Below are 22,285 nucleotides of genomic sequence, written 5' to 3'. Positions count from 1 at the left end.
ACCAGTCTTCCAGAACAGTACTGTCAGGGACGGACTGGGACCAGAAATCATCACGGGCATTTCTAACACATGGCCCAATTTTTTTCCTCGAGGCCACCACACAGGCCCATTTTTCTTCCGAAAGGCCTAATTATTAGCCAAATTTGTGCAAAAAAAAACTTAAACTTAAAAAAAAATTTTTTAGACAGGCCCACTTTACTAAAAATAGGCCAGCCCATCTGGCAATTGCCTAATCTGGCCCATGGCCAATCCGCCCCCGAGTACTGTGGCGGGATCTTCACGATGCAGTCAATCACAGGGTATGTCTACTTATTGCACATGGCAGGGTTTGGAGATTCATTTAAAGGTCAACTGCACTTCCTGATTTGTCCTCGTTTTTTCATCAATGCTCATTAAGAAACGCTAACGGCCATGACAGACAGACAGAAAACGACAGTTGTCTTGGGGGTGTGCTTTGATGTGTCTTTTTGCCGGGCAATCACAACAAACAAGGGCAGTATTGAGTACAGCGAGGTAAACTAAGATAGCTTTGCTACGGAGAGAAGTTTTGAAGTTGAGGACTGTCTCGCCATCGTTAAATGGTCAGCTAATTCAGTTGTATGTGTAGGCTAAGATCTTGTTTTTAGCCAAGCTGACGACAGCAGCTAGCTAGCATAGCTTGAAGATAGCTGTAGTTGGCTATCCTCTCTAGCTGATACTTCTCTGTCTAATCAGTTATGGCAGGAGCCGGTGTCTGGAATGTGTCTGATAAGACGTTTGTTCTCTTGCTACGATACGAAAGTAGCTTGCAACTTCGTTTCAACGTTTCACCACATCATGTTGATACATGTTACCGTGGAAACGATATCAACTAATGTGAGTTGAATTCCCGCAGTTATTATTATTCAATAATAACAGAAGACGATATAAAGTAATAGATTGTGTATAATTTTAACACCCCGAGAACAAGGTTTCTCCCAATTCAGACACAGTGTCTATCAGTCTGGACTTCATCATTCAAATCAACCATGTGCTGCCTCTATAGATGGTTCTGTGAACACACACAGTCACCGTTCTGTTACCAATGGCAGTTAGGACAGGTGGTATCTGACACACAGTCACTGTTCTGTTACCAATGGTAGTTAGGGACTGTGTGTCAGATGTGACCTGTCCTATCTGACACACAGTCACTGTTCTGTTACCAATGGTAGTTATATGGTGAACACAGTGACCAGGCTAGGTTATACCCTGGACATTATATGGTGATCAGGCTGGTTCCACCAGGCTAGGTTATACCCTGGACATTATATGGTGATCAGGCTGGTTCCACCAGGCTAGGTTATACCCTGGACATTATATGGTGAACACAGTGATCAGGCTGGTTACACCAGGCTAGGTTATACCCTGGACATTATATGGTGAACACAGTGACCAGGCTAGGTTATACCCTGGACATTATATGGTGATCCGGCTGGTTCCACCAGGCTAGGTTAGACCCTGGACATTACATGGTGATCAGGCTGGTTCCACCAGGCTAGGTTATACCCTGGACATTATATGGTGATCAGGCTGGTTCCACCAGGCTAGGTTATACACTGGACATTATATGGTGATCAGGCTGGTTCCACCAGGCTAGGTTATACCCTGGACATTATATGGTGAACACAGTGACCAGGCTAGGTTATACCCTGGACATTATATGGTGATCAGGCTGGTTCCACCAGGCTAGGTTATACCCTGGACATTATATGGTGATCAGGCTGGTTCCACCAGGCTAGGTTAGACCCTGGACATTATATGGTGATCAGGCTGGTTCTACCAGGCTAGGTTAAACCCTGGACATTATATGGTGATCAGGCTGGTTCCATCAGGCTAGGTTATACCCTGGACATTATATGGTGATCAGGCTGGTTCCACCAGGCTAGGTTATACCCTGGACATTATATGGTGATCAGGCTGGTTCTACCAGGCTAGGTTAGACCCTGGACATTATATGGTGATCAGGCTGGTTCCACCAGGCTAGGTTATACCCTGGACATTATATGGTGATCAGGCTGGTTCCACCAGGCTAGGTTATACCCTGGACATTATATGGTGACCAGGCTGGTTCCACCAGGCTAGGTTATACCCTGGACATTATATGGTGATCAGGCTGGTTCTACCAGGCTAGGTTATACCCTGGACGTTATATGGTGAACACAGTGATCAGGCTGGTTCCACCAGGCTAGGTTATACCCTGGACATTATATGGTGAACACAGTGATCAGGCTGGTTCTACCAGGCTAGGTTATACCCTGGACATTATATGGTGATCAGGCTGGTTCTACCAGGCTAGGTTAGACCCTGGACATTATATGGTGATCAGGCTGGTTCCACCAGGCTAGGTTATACCCTGGACATTATATGGTGATCAGGCTGGTTCCATCAGGCTAGGTTAGACCCTGGACATTATATGGTGAACACAGTGATCAGGCTGGTTAGACCCTGGACATTATATGGTGATCAGGCTGGTTCCACCAGGCTAGGTTATACCCTGGACATTATATGGTGATCAGGCTGGTTCCACCAGGCTAGGTTATACCCTGGACATTATATGGTGATCAGGCTGGTTCCACCAGGCTAGGTTAGACCTTGGACATTATATGGTGATCAGGCTGGTTCCACCAGGCTAGGTTATACCCTGGACATTATATGGTGAACACAATGATCAGGCTGGTTCCACCAGGCTAGGTTAGACCCTGGACATTTTATGGTGATAAGGCTGGTTCCACCAGGCTAGGTTAGACCCTGGACATTATATGGTGATCAGGCTGGTTCCACCAGGCTAGGTTATACCCTGGACATTATATGGTGATCAGGCTGGTTCCACCAGGCTAGGTTAGACCCTGGACATTATATGGTGAACACAGTGACCAGGCTAGATTAGACCCTGGACATTATATGGTGATCAGGCTGGTTCCTCCAGGCTAGGTTATACCCTGGACATTATATGGTGATCAGGCTGGTTCCACCAGGCTAGGTTAGACCCTGGACATTATATGGTGATCAGGCTGGTTCCTCCAGGCTAGGTTATACCCTGGACATTATATGGTGATCAGGCTGGTTCCACCAGGCTAGGTTATACCCTGGACATTATATGGTGAACACAGTGATCAGGCTGGTTCCACCAGGCTAGGTTATACCCTGGACATGATATGGTGATCAGGCTGGTTCCACCAGGCTAGGTTACACCCTGGACATTATTTGGTGATCAGGCTGGTTCCACCAGGCTAGGTTAGACCCTGGACATGATATGGTGATCAGGCTGGTTCCACCAGGCTAGGCTAGACCCTGGACATTATATGGTGATCAGGCTGGTTCCACCAGGCTAGGTTAGACCCTGGACATTATATGGTGATCAGGCTGGTTCACCAGGCTAGGTTATACCCTGGACATTTTATGGTGATCAGGCTGGTTCCACCAGGCTAGGTTATACCCTGGACATTATATGGTGATCAGGCTGGTTCCACCAGGCTAGATTAGACCCTGGACATTATATGGTGATCAGGCTGGTTCCACCAGGCTAGGTTATACCCTGGACATTATATGGTGAACACAGTGATCAGGCTGGTTCCACCAGGCTAGGTTAGACCCTGGACATTATATGGTGATCAGGCTGGTTCCACCAGGCTAGGTTAGACCCTGGACATTATATGGTGAACACAGTGATCAGGCTGGTTCCACCAGGCTAGGTTAGACCCTGGACATTATATGGTGATCAGGCTGGTTCCACCAGGCTAGGTTATACCCTGGACATTATATGGTGATCAGGCTGGTTCCACCAGGCTAGGTTATACCCTGGACATTATATGGTGATCAGGCTGGTTCCACCAGGCTAGGTTATACCCTGGACATTATATGGTGAACAGGCTGGTTCCACCAGGCTAGGTTATACCCTGGACATTATATGGTGATCCGGCTGGTTCCACCAGGCTAGGTTAGACCCTGGACATTATATGGTGAACACAGTGATCAGGCTGGTTCCACCAGGCTAGGTTAGACCCTGGACATTATATGGTGAACACAGTGACCAGGCTAGGTTATACCCTGGACATTATATGGTGATCCGGCTGGTTCCGCCAGGCTAGGTTATACCCTGGACATTATATGGTGAACACAGTGATCAGGCTGGTTCCACCAGGCTAGGTTAGACCCTGGACATTATATGGTGAACACAGTGACCAGGCTAGGTTATACCCTGGACATTATATGGTGATCCGGCTGGTTCCACCAGGCTAGGTTATACCCTGGACATTATATGGTGAACACAGTGATCAGGCTGGTTCCACCAGGCTAGGTTATACCCTGGACATTATATGGTGATCAGGCTGGTTCCACCAGGCTAGGTTATACCCTGGACATTATATGGTGACCAGGCTGGTTCCACCAGGCTAGGTTATACCCTGGACATTATATGGTGATCAGGCTGGTTCCACCAGGCTAGGTTATACCCTGGACATTATATGGTGACCAGGCTGGTTCCACCAGGCTAGGTTATACCCTGGACATTATATGGTGATCAGGCTGGTTCCACCAGGCTAGGTTATACCCTGGACATTATATGGTGATCAGGCTGGTTCCACCAGGCTAGGTTATACCCTGGACATTATATGGTGACCAGGCTGGTTCCACCAGGCTAGGTTAGACCCTGGACATTATATGGTGATCAGGCTGGTTCCACCAGGCTAGGTTATACCCTGGACATGATATGGTGATCAGGCTGGTTCCACCAGGCTAGGTTATTTACATTTACATTTACATTTAAGTCATTTAGCAGACGCTCTTATCCGGAGCGACTTACAAGTTGGTCCATTCACCTTATGATATCCAGTGGAACAACCACTTTACAATAGTGCATCTAACTCTTTTAAGGAGGGGGGGGGGGGGGTTAGAAGGATTACTTTATCCTATCCTAGGTATTCCTTAAAGAGGTGGTGTTTCAGGTGTTTCCGGAAGGTGGTGATTGACTCCGCTGACCTGGTTATACCCTGGACATTATATGGTGATCAGGCTGGTTATACCCTGGACATTATATGTTGATCAGGCTGGTTCCATCAGGCTAGGTTATACCCTGGACATTATATGGTGAAAAGGCTGGTTCCATCAGGCTAGGTTATACCCTGGACATTATATGGTGATCAGGCTGGTTCCACCAGGCTAGGTTATACCCTGGACGTAATATGGTGAACACAGTGATCAGGCTGGTTCCACCAGGCTAGGTTATACCCTGGACATTATATGGTGATCAGGCTGGTTCCACCAGGCTAGGTTATACCCTGGACATTATATGGTGATCAGGCTGGTTCTACCAGGCTAGGTTATACCCTGGACATTATATGGTGATCAGGCTGGTTCCACCAGGCTAGGTTATACCCTGGACATTATATGGTGATCAGGCTGGTTCCACCAGGCTAGGTTATACCCTGGGCATCATATGGTGAACACAGTGACCAGGCTAGGTTATACCCTGGACATTATATGGTGATCAGGCTGGTTCCACCAGGCTAGGTTATACCCTGGACATTATATGGTGATCAGGCTGGTTCCACCAGGCTAGGTTATACCCTGGACATTAAATGGTGATCAGGCTGGTTCTACCAGGCTAGGTTAGACCCTGGACATTATATGGTGATCAGGCTGGTTCCACCAGGCTAGGTTATACCCTAGACATTATATGGTGATCAGGCTGGTTCCACCAGGCTAGGTTATACCCTGGACGTTATATTGGACCACAGTGATCAGGCTGGTTCCAGCAGGCTAGTTTATACCCTGTACATTATATGGTGAACACAGTGATCAGGCTGGTTCCATCAGGCTAGGTTAGACCCTGGACATTATATGGTGATCAGGCTGGTTCCACCAGGCTAGGTTAGACCCTCGACATTATATGGTGATCAGGCTGATCCACCAGGCTAGGTTATACCCTGGACATTATATGGTGATCAGGCTGGTTCCACCAGGCTAGGTTATACCCTGGACATTATATGGTGATCAGGCTGGTTCCACCAGGCTAGGTTATACCCTGGACGTTATATTGGACCACAGTGATCAGGCTGGTTCCAGCAGGCTAGGTTATACCCTGGACATTATATGGTGAACACCGTGATCAGGCTGGTTCCATCAGGCTAGGTTATACCCTTGACATTATATGGTGATCAGGCTGGTTCCACCAGGCTAGGTTATACCCTGGACATTATATGGTGATCAGGCTGGTTCCACCAGGCTAGGTTATACCCTGGACATTATATGGTGATCAGGCTGGTTCCATCAGGCTAGGTTAGACCCTGGACATTATATGGTGATCAGGCTGGTTCCATCAGGCTAGGTTAGACCCTGGACATTATATGGTGAACACAGTGATCAGGCTGGTTATACCAGGCTAGGTTAGACCCTGGACATTATATGGTGATCAGGCTGGTTCCACCAGGCTAGGTTATACCCTGGACATTATATGGTGATCAGGCTGGTTCCACCAGGCTAGGTTATACCCTGGACATTATATGTTGAACAGGCTGGTTCTACCAGGCTAGGTTAGACCCTGGACATTATATGGTGAACAGGCTGGTTCCTCCAGGCTAGGTTAGACCCTGGACATTATATGGTGATCAGGCTGATCCACCAGGCTAGGTTATACCCTGGACATTATATGGTGATCAGGCGGGTTCCACCAGGCTAGGTTATACCCTGGACATTATATGGTGATCAGGCTGGTTCCACCAGGCTAGGTTATACCCTGGACATTATATGGTGATCAGGCTGGTTCCACCAGGCTAGGTTAGACCCTGGACATTATATGGTGATCAGGCTGGTTCCTCCAGGCTAGGTTAGACCCTGGACATTATATGGTGATCAGGCTGATCCACCAGGCTAGGTTATACCCTGGACATTATATGGTGATCAGGCTGGTTCCACCAGGCTAGGTTATACCCTGGACATTATATGGTGATCAGGCTGGTTCCACCAGGCTAGGTTAGACCCTGGACATTATATGGTGATCAGGCTGGTTCCACCAGGCTAGGTTATACCCTGGACATTATATGGTGATCAGGCTGGTTCCATCAGGCTAGGTTAGACCCTGGACATTATATGGTGATCAGGCTGGTTCCATCAGGCTAGGTTAGACCCTGGGCATTATATGGTGAACACAGTGATCAGGCTGGTTATACCAGGCTAGGTTAGACCCTGGACATTATATGGTGATCAGGCTGGTTCCACCAGGCTAGGTTATACCCTGGACATTATATGGTGATCAGGCTGGTTCCACCAGGCTAGGTTATACCCTGGACATTATATGTTGAACAGGCTGGTTCTACCAGGCTAGGTTAGACCCTGGACATTATATGGTGAACAGGCTGGTTCCTCCAGGCTAGGTTAGACCCTGGACATTATATGGTGATCAGGCTGATCCACCAGGCTAGGTTATACCCTGGACATTATATGGTGATCAGGCGGGTTCCACCAGGCTAGGTTATACCCTGGACATTATATGGTGATCAGGCTGGTTCCACCAGGCTAGGTTATACCCTGGACATTATATGGTGATCAGGCTGGTTCCACCAGGCTAGGTTAGACCCTGGACATTATATGGTGATCAGGCTGGTTCCACCAGGCTAGGTTAGACCCTGGACATTACATGGTGAACACAGTGACCAGGCTAGGTTATACCCTGGACATTATATGGTGAACACAGTGATGGCGTGTCCTTTCCATAGGAGTCTAGGGAGACTCTGGCTGTAACTCAGGTCACTATCAGAGGCCTCATGATGGCGTGTCCTTTCCATAGGAGTCTAGGGAGACTCTGGCTGTAACTCAGGTCACTATCAGAGGCCTCATGATGGCGTGTCCTTTCCATAGGAGTCTAGGGAGACTCTGGCTGTAACTCAGGTCACTATCAGAGGCCTCATGATGGCGTGTCCTTTCCATAGGAGTCTAGGGAGACTCTGGCTGTAACTCAGGTCACTATCAGAGGCCTCATGAGGGCGTGTCCTTTCCATAGGAGTCAAGTGAGACTCTGGCAACATCAACGGAGGAGGAGTCACAAGGTTACTTGTGTCACATGACACACTTGTATTCTGAGGTGTTGCCTGACAAGCTGTGGAAATAGCAAGTGAACAATGGCGTGATTTGGACTTGGAGCTTGACGAAAGGGGGGCATGATTTACACTTGGAGCTTGACGAAAGGGGGGCATGATTTACACTTGGAGCTTGACGAAAGGGGGCATGATTTACACTTGGAGCTTGACGAAAGAGGGCATGATTTACACTTGGAGCTTGACGAAAGGGGGGCATGATTTACACTTGGAGCTTGACGAAAGGGGGGCATGATTTACACTTGGAGCTTGACGAAAGGGGGCATGATTTACACTTGGAGCTTGACGAAAGAGGGCATGATTTACACTTGGAGCTTGACGAAAGGGGGCATGATTTACACTTGGAGCTTGACGAAAGGGGGCATGATTTACACTTGGAGCTTGGCGAAAGGGGGGCATGATTTACACTTGGAGCTTGACGAAAGGGGGCATGATTTACTGACATAACTATAATCTAAATCCAACTTTAATTTACTCATTGTGACACACTGAGGTTCTAAACTCTGTTTTAGACCATACTGACTTTATAACCAAAATGATCCCATTTACACTTTTGTAGTCAATTTTGACACGATAATAAATGTTTCTGACTCATATCGATGCCACAGGCCATTTTTCAAAGGGATTTTTTTTTAAGAGGCCAGTCATTCTTTAATGCTTGTTTGTACTTCCTCAATTTTTTATCTCGTGTGGGCCCAAAGGTGAACTTGACTCGTTTTAAATCGGCAGGACACTTATTTTACACATGGGTTTCCCAGCCTATAAATCACAGTGTGATCAGCATCCTCTATCTCACACAATGATATGGTGATGAATTGTGACAGGATGACACACAGTAGAGATTTCAAATGAGAGGAGAGGGAAGTGATGATCTTTCTCGGGACAGAGTGACTGAATACAGGCGTACGGGTGTTTCAGCAGTCTTTTACAGGTAAGAAGGGAACATGTCTATAAAAATGCTACGAGAAAAAAAAAAATCTAACATTTGACATTACGGCAGCTAACGTGTAAATGGACAACTGCAATTTCCTTGTGTATTTTACAGGTGTTTTTCTCCACAGCGACATAACGATGACGGTCTCCTACACCCTGGAAGTGGCGGATGCTAAGTTTGGAGGGTTTTCCAAGCTGCTCTTCAGGTGGAGGGGAAGCATCTACAAGCTGCTGTATAAAGAGTCCCTGGTGTTCTGTCTGATGTACAGCTTCTTCAGTGTTTTCTACAGGTAGGATGAGCGGCTGCCTTCAACGTCTTTTATTGGGAGTAAATAGAAAGAATGGAATAGAATCCCTTTAATTTTCCCAGAGGGAGGTTCAGTTCGGCAAGTCAGATTGACTTTAGCTTCCCTTTAATTTTCCCAGAGGGAGGTTCAGTTCGGCAAGTCAGATTGACTTTAGCTTCCCTTTAATTTTCCCAGAGGGAGGTTCAGTTCGGCAAGTCAGATTGACTTTAGCTTCCCTTTAATTTTCCCAGAGGGAGGTTCAGTTCGGCAAGTCGGATTGACTTTAGCTTCCCTTTAATTTTCCCAGAGGGAGGTTCAGTTCGGCAAGTCAGATTGACTTTAGCTTCCCTTTAATTTTCCCAGAGGGAGGTTCAGTTCGGCAAGTCAGATTGACTTTAGCTTCCCTTTAATTTTCCCAGAGGGAGGTTCAGTTCGGCAAGTCGGATTGACTTTAGCATCACTGTATTAAAGGTCCTAAACAGTCATTCGGATTCCTATGTATAAACTTTTGAGTGACTAAAACATCACCCACAGTTATTTTTCCCGATTTAAAAAATGTAAAACAATTGAGAAAAATGACTTAATGAATAAATTTTTCACTCATGTCAAACTACCAGGAAGTCTGACAAGACAGATTGAGTGGGTGGGGGAGCTAGTAGACTGAGTGGGAGGGGAGCTAGTAGACTGAGTGGGAGGGGAGCTAGTAGACTGAGTGGGAGGGGGAGCTAATGGGCTGAGTGGGTGGGGAGCGAGTAGAATGAGTGGGTGGGGAGCGAGTAGAATGAGTGGGTGGGGAGCGAGTAGAATGAGTGGGTGGGGAGCGAGTAGACTGAGTGGGTGGGGAGCTAGTAGACTGAGTGGGCGGGGAGCTAGTAGACTGAGTGGGCGGGGAGCGAGTAGACTGAGTGGGCGGGGAGTGAGTAGACTGAGTGGGCGGGGAGCGAGTAGACTGAGTGGGCGGGGAGCGAGTAGACTGAGTGGGCGGGGAGCGAGTAGACTGAGTGGGAGGGGAGCTAGTAGACTGAGGGGGAGGGGAGCGAGTAGACTGAGGGGGAGGGGAGCGAGTAGACTGATGGGGAGGGGAGCGAGTAGACTGAGTGGGAGGGGAGCGAGTAGACTGAGTGGGAGAGGAGCTAGTAGACTGAGTGGGAAGGGAGCGAGTAGACTGAGTGGGAGGGGAGCGAGTAGACTGAGTGGGAGGGGAGCGAGTAGACTGAGTGGGAGGGGAGCGAGTAGACTGAGTGGGAGGGGAGCGAGTAGACTGAGTGGGAGGGGAGCGAGTAGACTGAGTGGGAGGGGAGCGAGTAGACTGAGTGGGAGGGGAGCGAGTAGACTGAGTGGGAGGGGAGCGAGTAGACTGAGTGGGAGGGGAGCGAGTAGACTGAGTGGGAGGGGAGCGAGTAGACTGAGTGGGAGGGGAGCTAGTAGACTGAGTGGGAGGGGAGCTAGTAGACTGAGTGGGAGGGGAGCTAGTAGACTGAGTGGGAGGGGAGCTAGTAGACTGAGTGGGAGGGGAGCTAGTAGACTGAGTGGGAGGGGAGCTAGTAGACTGAGTGGGAGGGGAGCTAGTAGACTGAGTGGGAGGGGAGCTAGTAGACTGAGTGGGAGGGGAGCTAGTAGACTGAGTGGGAGGAGAGCTAGTAGACTGAGTGGGCGGGGAGCTAATGGGCTGAGGGGGAGGGGAGCTAGTAGACTGAGTGGGAGGGGAGCTAGTAGACTGAGTGGGTGGGGGAGCTAATAGACTGAGTGGGAGGGGAGCTAGTAGACTGAGTGGGTGGGGGAGCTAGTAGACTGAGGGGGAGGGGAGCTAGTAGACTGAGTGGGCGGGGAGCTAGTAGACTGAGTGGGAGGGGAGCTAGTAGACTGAGTGGGAGGGGAGCTAGTAGACTGAGTGGGAGGGGAGCTAGTAGACTGAGTGGGAGGGGAGCTAGTAGACTGAGTGGGAGGGGAGCTAGTAGACTGAGTGGGAGGGGAGCTAGTAGACTGAGTGGGAGGGGAGCTAGTAGACTGAGTGGGAGGGGAGCTAGTAGACTGAGTGGGAGGGGAGCTAGTAGACTGAGTGGGAGGGGAGCTAATGGGCTGAATGGGAGGGGAGCTAGTAGACTGAGTGGGAGGGGAGCGAGTAGACTGAGTGGGAGGGGAGCGAGTAGACTGAGTGGGTGGGGGAGCTAGTAGACTGAGTGGGAGGGGAGCTAGTAGACTGAGTGAGAGGGGAGCTAGTAGACTGAGTGGGAGGGGAGCTAGTAGACTGAGTGGGAGGGGAGCTAGTAGACTGAGTGGGAGGGGAGCTAGTAGACTGAGTGGGAGGGGAGCTAGTAGACTGAGTGGGAGGGGAGCGAGTAGACTGAGTGGGAGGGGAGCGAGTAGACTGAGTGGGAGGGGAGCGAGTAGAATGAGTGGGTGGGGAGCGAGTAGACTGAGTGGGAGGGGAGCGAGTAGACTGAGTGGGCGGGGAGCGAGTAGACTGAGTGGGAGGGGAGCTAGTAGACTGAGTGGGCGGGGAGCTAATGGGCTGAGTGGGCAGGGAGCTAATGGGCTGAGGGGGAGGGGAGCTAGTAGACTGAGTGGGAGGTGAGCTAGTAGACTGAGTGGGTGGGGGAGCTAATAGACTGAGTGGGAGGGGAGCTAGTAGACTGAGTGGGTGGGGGAGCTAGTAGACTGAGGGGGAGGGGAGCTAGTAGACTGAGTGGGCGGGGAGCTAGTAGACTGAGTGGGAGGGGAGCTAGTAGACTGAGTGGGAGGGGAGCTAGTAGACTGAGTGGGAGGGGAGCTAGTAGACTGAGTGGGAGGGGAGCTAGTAGACTGAGTGGGAGGGGAGCTAGTAGACTGAGTGGGAGGGGAGCTAGTAGACTGAGTGGGAGGGGAGCTAGTAGACTGAGTGGGAGGGGAGCTAGTAGACTGAGTGGGAGGGGAGCTAGTAGACTGAGTGGGAGGGGAGCTAGTAGACTGAGTGGGAGGGGAGCTAGTAGACTGAGTGGGAGGGGAGCTAGTAGACTGAGTGGGAGGGGAGCGAGTAGACTGAGTGGGAGGGGAGCGAGTAGACTGAGTGGGAGGGGAGCGAGTAGAATGAGTGGGTGGGGAGCGAGTAGACTGAGTGGGTGGGGAGCGAGTAGAATGAGTGGGCGGGGAGCTAGTAGACTGAGTGGGTGGGGAGCGAGTAGAATGAGTTGGCGGGGAGCTAGTAGACTGAGTGGGAGGGGAGCTAGTAGACTGAGTGGGTGGGGGAGCGAGTAGACTGAGTGGGTGGGGAGCGAGTAGACTGAGTGGGTGGGGAGCGAGTAGAATGAGTGGGTGGGGAGCGAGTAGACTGAGTGGGAGGGGAGCTAGTAGAACGAGTGGGAGGGGAGCTAGTAGAACGAGTGGGAGGGGAGCTAGTAGACTGAGTGGGAGGGGAGCTAGTAGACTGAGTGGGAGGGGAGCTAGTAGACTGAGTGGGAGGGGAGCTAGTAGACTGAGTGGGAGGGGAGCTAGTAGACTGAGGGGGAGGGGAGCGAGTAGACTGAGTGGGAGGGGAGCTAGTAGACTGAGTGGGAGGGGAGCTAGTAGACTGAGTGAGAGGGGAGCTAGTAGACTGAGGGGGAGGGGAGCTAGTAGACTGAGTGGGAGGGGAGCTAGTAGACTGAGTGGGAGGGGAGCGAGTAGACTGAGTGGGAGGGGAGCTAGTAGACTGAGTGGGAGGGGAGCTAGTAGACTGAGTGGGAGGGGAGCTAGTAGACTGATTGGAAGGGGAGCTAGTAGACTGATTGGAAGGGGAGCTAGTAGACTGAGTGGGAGGGGAGCTAGTAGACTGAGTGGGAGGGGAGCTAGTAGACTGAGTGGGAGGGGAGCTAGTAGACTGAGTGGGAGGGGAGCTAGTAGACTGAGTGGGAGGGGAGCTAGTAGACTGAGTGGGCGGGGAGCTAATGGACTGAGTGGGAGGGGAGCGAGTAGACTGAGTGGGAGGGGAGCGAGTAGACTGAGTGGGTGGGGGAGCTAGTAGACTGAGTGGGAGGGGAGCTAGTAGACTGAGTGGGAGGGGAGCTAGTAGACTGAGTGGGAGGGGAGCTAGTAGACTGAGTGGGAGGGGAGCTAGTAGACTGAGTGGGAGGGGAGCTAGTAGACTGAGTGGGAGGGGAGCTAGTAGACTGAGTGGGAGGGGAGCGAGTAGAATGAGTGGGTGGGGAGCGAGTAGACTGAGTGGGAGGGGAGCGAGTAGACTGAGTGGGCGGGGAGCGAGTAGAATGAGTGGGCGGGGAGCGAGTAGACTGAGTGGGAGGGGAGCTAGTAGACTGAGTGGGTGGGGAGCTAGTAGACTGAGTGGGTGGGGAGCGAGTAGAATGAGTGGGCGGGGAGCTAGTAGACTGAGTGGGAGGGGAGCTAGTAGACTGAGTGGGTGGGGAGCGAGTAGAATGAGTGGGCGGGGAGCCAGTAGACTGAGTGGGAGGGGAGCCAGTAGACTGAGTGGGTGGGGGAGCGAGTAGACTGAGTGGGTGGGGAGCGAGTAGAATGAGTGGGTGGGGAGCGAGTAGACTGAGTGGGAGGGGAGCTAGTAGACTGAGTAGGAGGGGAGCTAGTAGACTGAGTGGGAGGGGAGCTAGTAGACTGAGTGGGAGGGGAGCGAGTAGACTGAGGGGGAGGGGAGCGAGTAGACTGAGGGGGAGGGGAGCGAGTAGCCTGAGTGGGAGGGGAGCTAGTAGACTGAGTGGGAGGGGAGCGAGTAGCCTGAGTGGGAGGGGAGCGAGTAGCCTGAGTGGGAGGGGAGCTAGTAGACTGAGTGGGAGGGGAGCTAGTAGACTGAGTGGGAGGGGAGCTAGTAGACTGAGTGGGAGGGGAGCTAGTAGACTGAGTGGGAGGGGAGCTAGTAGACTGAGTGGGAGGGGAGCTAGTAGACTGAGTGGGAGGGGAGCTAGTAGACTGAGTGGGAGGGGAGCTAGTAGACTGAGTGGGAGGGGAGCTAGTAGACTGAGTGGGAGGGGAGCTAGTAGACTGAGTGGGAGGGGAGCTAGTAGACTGAGTGGAAGGGGAGCTAGTAGACTGAGTGGGTGGGGAGCGAGTAGAATGAGTGGGAGGGGAGCTAGTAGACTGAGTGGGAGGGGAGCTAGTAGACTGAGTGGGTGGGGAGCGAGTAGAATGAGTGGGCGGGGAGCTAGTAGACTGAGTGGGAGGGGAGCTATTAGACTGAGTGGGTGGGGGAGGGAGTAGACTGAGTGGGTGGGGAGCGAGTAGAAGGAGTGGGTGGGGAGCGAGTAGACTGAGTGGGAGGGGAGCTAGTAGACTGAGTGGGAGAGGAGCTAGTAGACTGAGTGGGAGGAGAGCTAGTAGACTGAGTGGGAGGGGAGCGAGTAGACTGAGGGGGAGGGGAGCGAGTAGACTGAGGGGGAGGGGAGCGAGTAGACTGAGGGGGAGGGGAGCGAGTAGACTGAGTGGGAGGGGAGCTAGTAGACTGAGTGGGAGGGGAGCTAGTAGACTGAGTGGGAGGGGAGCTAGTAGACTGAGTGGGAGGGGAGCTAGTAGACTGAGTGGGAGGGGAGCTAGTAGACTGAGTGGGAGGGGAGCTAGTAGACTGAGTGGGAGGGGAGCTAGTAGACTGAGTGGGAGGGGAGCTAGTAGACTGAGTGGGAGGGGAGCTAGTAGACTGAGTGGGAGGGGAGCTAGTAGACTGAGTGGGAGGGGAGCTAGTAGACTGATTGGAAGGGGAGCTAGTAGACTGAGTGGGAGGGGAGCTAGTAGACTGAGTGGGAGGGGAGCTAGTAGACTGAGTGGGAGGGAGCTAGTAAACTGAGTGGGCAGGGAGCTAAGGGGCTGAGTGGGAGGGGAGCGAGTAGACTGAGGGGGAGGGGAGCGAGTAGACTGAGTGGGAGGGGAGCTAGTAGGCTGAGTGGGAGGGGAGCTAGTAGACTGAGTGGGAGGGGAGCTAGTAGACTGAGTGGGTGGGGAGCTAGTGGACTGAGTTGGAGGGGAGCTAATGGGCTGAGTGGGAGGGGAGCGAGTAGACTGAGGGGGAGGGGAGCGAGTAGACTGAGTGGGAGGGGAGCGAGTAGACTGATTGGGAGGGGAGCTAGTAGACTGAGTGGGAGGGGAGCTAGTAGACTGAGTGGGAGGGGAGCTAGTAGACTGAGTGGGAGGGGAGCTAGTAGACTGAGTGGGCAGGGAGCTAATGGGCTGAGTGGGCAGGGAGCTAATGGGCTGAGGGGGAGGGGAGCTAGTAGGCTGAGTGGGAGGGGAGCTAGTAGACTGAGTGGGTGGGGGAGCTAATAGACGGAGTGGGAGGGGAGCTAGTAGACTGAGTGGGAGGGGAGCTAGTAGACTGAGTGGGGAGGGGAGCTAGTAGACTGAGTGGGGAGGGGAGCTAGTAGACTGAGTGGGCGGGGAGCTAGTAGACTGAGTGGGAGGGGAGCTAGTAGACTGAGTGGGAGGGGAGCTAGTAGACTTAGTGGGAGGGGAGCTAGTAGACTGAGTGGGAGGGGAGCTAGTAGACTGAGTGGGAGGGGAGCTAGTAGACTGAGTGGGAGGGGAGCTAGTAGACTGAGTGGGAGGGGAGCTAGTAGGCTGAGTGGGAGGGGAGCTAGTAGACTGAGTGGGAGGGGAGCTAGTAGACTGAGTGGGAGGGGAGCTAGTAGACTGAGTGGGACGGGGGCTAGTAGACTGAGTGGGTGGGGGAGCTAGTAGACTGAGTGGGTGGGGGAGCTAGTAGACTGAGTGGGAGGGGAGCTAGTAGACTGAGTGGGAGGGGAGCTAATAGACTGAGTGGGAGGGGAGCTAGTAGACTGAGGGGGAGGGGAGCTAGTAGACTGAGTGGGAGGGGAGCTAATGGGCTGAGTGGGAGGGGAGCTAGTAGACTGAGTGGGATGGGAGCTAGTAGACTGAGTGGGAGGGGAGCTAGTAGACTGAGTGGGAGGGGAGCTAGTAGACTGAGTGGGAGGGGAGCTAGTAGACTGATTGGGTGGGGAGCTAGTAGACTGAGTGGGTGGGGTGCTAATGGGCTGAGTGGGAGGGGAGCTAATGGGCTGAGTTGGAGGGGAGCTAGTAGACTGAGTGGGAGGGGAGCTAGTAGACTGAGTGGGAGGGGAGCTAGTAGACTGAGTGGGTGGGGGAGCTAGTAGACTGAGTGGGAGGGGAGCTAGTAGACTGAGTGGGAGGGGAGCTAGTAGACTGAGTGGGAGGGGAGCTAGTAGACTGAGTGGGAGGGGAGCTAGTAGACTGAGTGGGAGGGGAGCTAGTAGACTGAGTGGGTGGGGAGCTAGTAGACTGAGTGGGAGGGGAGCGAGTAGACTGAGTGGGGGGGAGCGAGTAGACTGAGGGGGAGGGGAGCGAGTAGACTGAGTGGGAGGGGAGCGAGTAGACTGAGTGGGAGGGGAGCGAGTAGACTGAGTGGGAGGGGAGCGAGTAGACTGAGTGGGAGGGGAGCGAGTAGACTGAGTGGGAGGGGAGCGAGTAGACTGAGTGGGAGCGGAGCGAGTAGACTGAGTGGGAGGGGAGCGAGTAGACTGAGTGGGAGGGGAGCTAGTAGACTGAGTGGGAGGGGAGCTAGTAGACTGAGTGGGAGGGGAGCTAGTAGACTGAGTGGGAGGGGAGCTAGTAGACTGAGTGGGAGGGGAGCTAGTAGACTGAGTGGGAGGGGAGCTAGTAGACTGAGTGGGAGGGGAGCTAGTAGACTGAGTGGGAGGGGAGCTAGTAGACTGATTGGAAGGGGAGCTAGTAGACTGAGTGGGAGGGGAGCTAGTAGACTGAGTGGGAGGGGAGCTAGTAGACTGAGTGGGAGGGGAGCGAGTAGACTGAGTGGGAGGGGAGCGAGTAGACTGAGTGGGAGGGGAGCGAGTAGACTGAGTGGGAGGGGAGCGAGTAGACTGAGTGGGAGGGGAGCGAGTAGACTGAGTGGGAGGGGAGCGAGTAGACTGAGTGGGAGGGGAGCGAGTAGACTGAGTGGGAGGGGAGCGAGTAGACTGAGTGGGAGGGGAGCGAGTAGACTGAGTGGGAGGGGAGCGAGTAGACTGAGTGGGAGGGGAGCGAGTAGACTGAGTGGGAGGGGAGCGAGTAGACTGAGTGGGCAGGGAGCTAATGGGCTGAGTGGGCAGGGAGCTAATGGGCTGAGGGGGAGGGGAGCTAGTAGACTGAGTGGGAGGGGAGCTAGTAGACTGAGTGGGAGGGGAGCTAGTAGACTGAGTGGGAGGGGAGCTAGTAGACTGAGTGGGAGGGGAGCTAGTAGACTGAGTGGGAGGGGAGCTAGTAGACTGATTGGAAGGGGAGCTAGTAGACTGAGTGGGAGGGGAGCTAGTAGACTGAGTGGGAGGGGAGCTAGTAGACTGAGTGGGAGGGAGCTAGTAAACTGAGTGGGCAGGGAGCTAAGGGGCTGAGTGGGAGGGGAGCGAGTAGACTGAGGGGGAGGGGAGCGAGTAGACTGAGTGGGAGGGGAGCTAGTAGGCTGAGTGGGAGGGGAGCTAGTAGACTGAGTGGGAGGGGAGCTAGTAGACTGAGTGGGTGGGGAGCTAGTGGACTGAGTTGGAGGGGAGCTAATGGGCTGAGTGGGAGGGGAGCGAGTAGACTGAGGGGGAGGGGAGCGAGTAGACTGAGTGGGAGGGGAGCGAGTAGACTGATTGGGAGGGGAGCTAGTAGACTGAGTGGGAGGGGAGCTAGTAGACTGAGTGGGAGGGGAGCTAGTAGACTGAGTGGGAGGGGAGCTAGTAGACTGAGTGGGCAGGGAGCTAATGGGCTGAGTGGGCAGGGAGCTAATGGGCTGAGGGGGAGGGGAGCTAGTAGGCTGAGTGGGAGGGGAGCTAGTAGACTGAGTGGGTGGGGGAGCTAATAGACGGAGTGGGAGGGGAGCTAGTAGACTGAGTGGGAGGGGAGCTAGTAGACTGAGTGGGGAGGGGAGCTAGTAGACTGAGTGGGGAGGGGAGCTAGTAGACTGAGTGGGCGGGGAGCTAGTAGACTGAGTGGGAGGGGAGCTAGTAGACTGAGTGGGAGGGGAGCTAGTAGACTTAGTGGGAGGGGAGCTAGTAGACTGAGTGGGAGGGGAGCTAGTAGACTGAGTGGGAGGGGAGCTAGTAGACTGAGTGGGAGGGGAGCTAGTAGACTGAGTGGGAGGGGAGCTAGTAGGCTGAGTGGGAGGGGAGCTAGTAGACTGAGTGGGAGGGGAGCTAGTAGACTGAGTGGGAGGGGAGCTAGTAGACTGAGTGGGACGGGGGCTAGTAGACTGAGTGGGTGGGGGAGCTAGTAGACTGAGTGGGTGGGGGAGCTAGTAGACTGAGTGGGAGGGGAGCTAGTAGACTGAGTGGGAGGGGAGCTAATAGACTGAGTGGGAGGGGAGCTAGTAGACTGAGGGGGAGGGGAGCTAGTAGACTGAGTGGGAGGGGAGCTAATGGGCTGAGTGGGAGGGGAGCTAGTAGACTGAGTGGGATGGGAGCTAGTAGACTGAGTGGGAGGGGAGCTAGTAGACTGAGTGGGAGGGGAGCTAGTAGACTGAGTGGGAGGGGAGCTAGTAGACTGATTGGGTGGGGAGCTAGTAGACTGAGTGGGTGGGGTGCTAATGGGCTGAGTGGGAGGGGAGCTAATGGGCTGAGTTGGAGGGGAGCTAGTAGACTGAGTGGGAGGGGAGCTAGTAGACTGAGTGGGAGGGGAGCTAGTAGACTGAGTGGGTGGGGGAGCTAGTAGACTGAGTGGGAGGGGAGCTAGTAGACTGAGTGGGAGGGGAGCTAGTAGACTGAGTGGGAGGGGAGCTAGTAGACTGAGTGGGAGGGGAGCTAGTAGACTGAGTGGGAGGGGAGCTAGTAGACTGAGTGGGTGGGGAGCTAGTAGACTGAGTGGGAGGGGAGCGAGTAGACTGAGTGGGGGGGAGCGAGTAGACTGAGGGGGAGGGGAGCGAGTAGACTGAGTGGGAGGGGAGCGAGTAGACTGAGTGGGAGGGGAGCGAGTAGACTGAGTGGGAGGGGAGCGAGTAGACTGAGTGGGAGGGGAGCGAGTAGACTGAGTGGGAGGGGAGCGAGTAGACTGAGTGGGAGCGGAGCGAGTAGACTGAGTGGGAGGGGAGCGAGTAGACTGAGTGGGAGGGGAGCTAGTAGACTGAGTGGGAGGGGAGCTAGTAGACTGAGTGGGAGGGGAGCTAGTAGACTGAGTGGGAGGGGAGCTAGTAGACTGAGTGGGAGGGGAGCTAGTAGACTGAGTGGGAGGGGAGCTAGTAGACTGAGTGGGAGGGGAGCTAGTAGACTGAGTGGGAGGGGAGCTAGTAGACTGATTGGAAGGGGAGCTAGTAGACTGAGTGGGAGGGGAGCTAGTAGACTGAGTGGGAGGGGAGCTAGTAGACTGAGTGGGAGGGGAGCGAGTAGACTGAGTGGGAGGGGAGCGAGTAGACTGAGTGGGAGGGGAGCGAGTAGACTGAGTGGGAGGGGAGCGAGTAGACTGAGTGGGAGGGGAGCGAGTAGACTGAGTGGGAGGGGAGCGAGTAGACTGAGTGGGAGGGGAGCGAGTAGACTGAGTGGGAGGGGAGCGAGTAGACTGAGTGGGAGGGGAGCGAGTAGACTGAGTGGGAGGGGAGCGAGTAGACTGAGTGGGAGGGGAGCGAGTAGACTGAGTGGGAGGGGAGCGAGTAGACTGAGTGGGCAGGGAGCTAATGGGCTGAGTGGGCAGGGAGCTAATGGGCTGAGGGGGAGGGGAGCTAGTAGACTGAGTGGGAGGGGAGCTAGTAGACTGAGTGGGTGGGGGAGCTAATAGACTGAGTGGGAGGGGAGCTAGTAGACTGAGTGGGTGGGGGAGCTAGTAGACTGAGGGGGAGGGGAGCTAGTAGACTGAGTGGGCGGGGAGCTAGTAGACTGAGTGGGAGGGGAGCTAGTAGACTGAGTGGGAGGGGAGCTAGTAGACTGAGTGGGAGGGGAGCTAGTAGACTGAGTGGGAGGGGAGCTAGTAGACTGAGTGGGAGGGGAGCTAGTAGACTGAGTGGGAGGGGAGCTAGTAGACTGAGTGGGAGGGGAGCTAGTAGACTGAGTGGGAGGGGAGCTAGTAGACTGAGTGGGAGGGGAGCTAGTAGACTGAGTGGGAGGGGAGCTAGTAGACTGAGTGGGAGGGGAGCTAGTAGACTGAGTGGGAGGGGAGCTAGTGGGCTGAGTGGGAGGGGAGCTAATGGGCTGAATGGGAGGGGAGCTAGTAGACTGAGTGGGAGGGGAGCTAGTAGACTGAGTGGGAGGGGAGCTAGTAGACTGAGTGGGACGAGGGCTAGTAGACTGAGTGGGTGGGGGAGCTAGTAGACTGAGTGGGAGGGGAGCTAGTAGACTGAGTGGGAGGGGAGCTAGTAGACTGAGTGGGAGGGGAGCTAGTAGACTGAGTGGGAGGGGAGCTAGTAGACTGAGTGGGAGGGGAGCTAGTAGACTGAGTGGGAGGGGAGCTAGTAGACTGAGTGGGAGGGGAGCTAGTAGACTGAGTGGGAGGGGAGCTAGTAGACTGAGTGGGTGGGGAGCGAATAGACTGAGTGGGAGGGGAGCTAGTAGACTGAGTGGGCGGGGAGCGAGTAGAATGAGTGGGCGGGGAGCGAGTAGACTGAGTGGGAGGGGAGCTAGTAGACTGAGTGGGCGGGGAGCGAGTAGACTGAGTGGGCGGGGAGCGAGTAGAATGAGTGGGCGGGGAGCTAGTAGACTGAGTGGGAGGGGAGCTAGTAGACTGAGTGGGTGGGGAGCGAGTAGAATGAGTTGGCGGGGAGCTAGTAGACTGAGTGGGAGGGGAGCTAGTAGACTGAGTGGGTGGGGGAGCTAATAGACTGAGTGGGAGGGGAGCTAGTAGACTGAGTGGGTGGGGGAGCTAGTAGACTGAGGGGGAGGGGAGCTAGTAGACTGAGTGGGCGGGGAGCTAGTAGACTGAGTGGGAGGGGAGCTAGTAGACTGAGTGGGAGGGGAGCTAGTAGACTGAGTGGGAGGGGAGCTAGTAGACTGAGTGGGAGGGGAGCTAGTAGACTGAGTGGGAGGGGAGCTAGTAGACTGAGTGGGAGGGGAGCTAGTAGACTGAGTGGGAGGGGAGCTAGTAGACTGAGTGGGAGGGGAGCTAGTAGACTGAGTGGGAGGGGAGCTAGTAGACTGAGTGGGAGGGGAGCTAGTAGACTGAGTGGGAGGGGAGCTAGTAGACTGAGTGGGAGGGGAGCTAGTAGACTGAGTGGGAGGGGAGCTAATGGGCTGAATGGGAGGGGAGCTAGTAGACTGAGTGGGAGGGGAGCTAGTAGACTGAGTGGGAGGGGAGCTAGTAGACTGAGTGGGACGAGGGCTAGTAGACTGAGTGGGTGGGGGAGCTAGTAGACTGAGTGGGAGGGGAGCTAGTAGACTGAGTGGGAGGGGAGCTAGTAGACTGAGTGGGAGGGGAGCTAGTAGACTGAGTGGGAGGGGAGCTAGTAGACTGAGTGGGAGGGGAGCTAGTAGACTGAGTGGGAGGGGAGCTAGTAGACTGAGTGGGAGGGGAGCTAGTAGACTGAGTGGGAGGGGAGCTAGTAGACTGAGTGGGTGGGGAGCGAGTAGACTGAGTGGGAGGGGAACTAGTAGACTGAGTGGGCGGGGAGCGAGTAGAATGAGTGGGCGGGGAGCGAGTAGACTGAGTGGGAGGGGAGCGAGTAGACTGAGTGGGCGGGGAGCGAGTAGACTGAGTGGGCGGGGAGCGAGTAGAATGAGTGGGCGGGGAGCTAGTAGACTGAGTGGGAGGGGAGCTAGTAGACTGAGTGGGTGGGGAGCGAGTAGAATGAGTTGGCGGGGAGCTAGTAGACTGAGTGGGAGGGGAGCTAGTAGACTGAGTGGGTGGGGGAGCGAGTAGACTGAGTGGGTGGGGAGCGAGTAGACTGAGTGGGTGGGGAGCGAGTAGAATGAGTGGGTGGGGAGCGAGTAGACTGAGTGGGAGGGGAGCTAGTAGACTGAGTGGGAGGGGAGCTAGTAGACTGAGTGGGAGGGGAGCTAGTAGACTGAGTGGGAGGGGAGCTAGTAGACTGAGTGGGAGGGGAGCTAGTAGACTGAGTGG

General features: G+C 54.1%; 1 protein-coding gene across 4 annotated transcripts in view; it reads left to right on the top strand.

The window, feature by feature from the left end:
- The first annotated feature begins 245 nt into the window (after positions 1 to 245).
- best4 (bestrophin 4) overlaps positions 246 to 22,285 on the top strand; it is a 52,723-nt gene continuing 30,683 nt past the window's right edge. Inside the window, exons 1-3 of one of the 4 annotated variants that reach the window (XM_055866040.1) lie at positions 246 to 299; positions 8,933 to 9,039; positions 9,170 to 9,331. In XM_055866040.1, coding sequence (XP_055722015.1) covers positions 8,957 to 9,039; positions 9,170 to 9,331 — 245 coding nt within the window. In that variant the 5' untranslated portion in view covers positions 246 to 299; positions 8,933 to 8,956. Of the gene's footprint in view, positions 300 to 7,211; positions 9,040 to 9,153; positions 9,332 to 22,285 lie in introns of those variants that run through there. The other 3 variants (XM_055866042.1, XM_055866041.1, XM_055866043.1) reach the window with 3 other exon arrangements.

Source organism: Salvelinus fontinalis, chromosome 17 (genome assembly GCF_029448725.1).
Source record: "Salvelinus fontinalis isolate EN_2023a chromosome 17, ASM2944872v1, whole genome shotgun sequence".
Classification (NCBI taxonomy): Eukaryota; Metazoa; Chordata; class Actinopteri; order Salmoniformes; family Salmonidae; genus Salvelinus; species Salvelinus fontinalis.
This window is presented reverse-complemented; position numbering and strand designations above follow the sequence as displayed.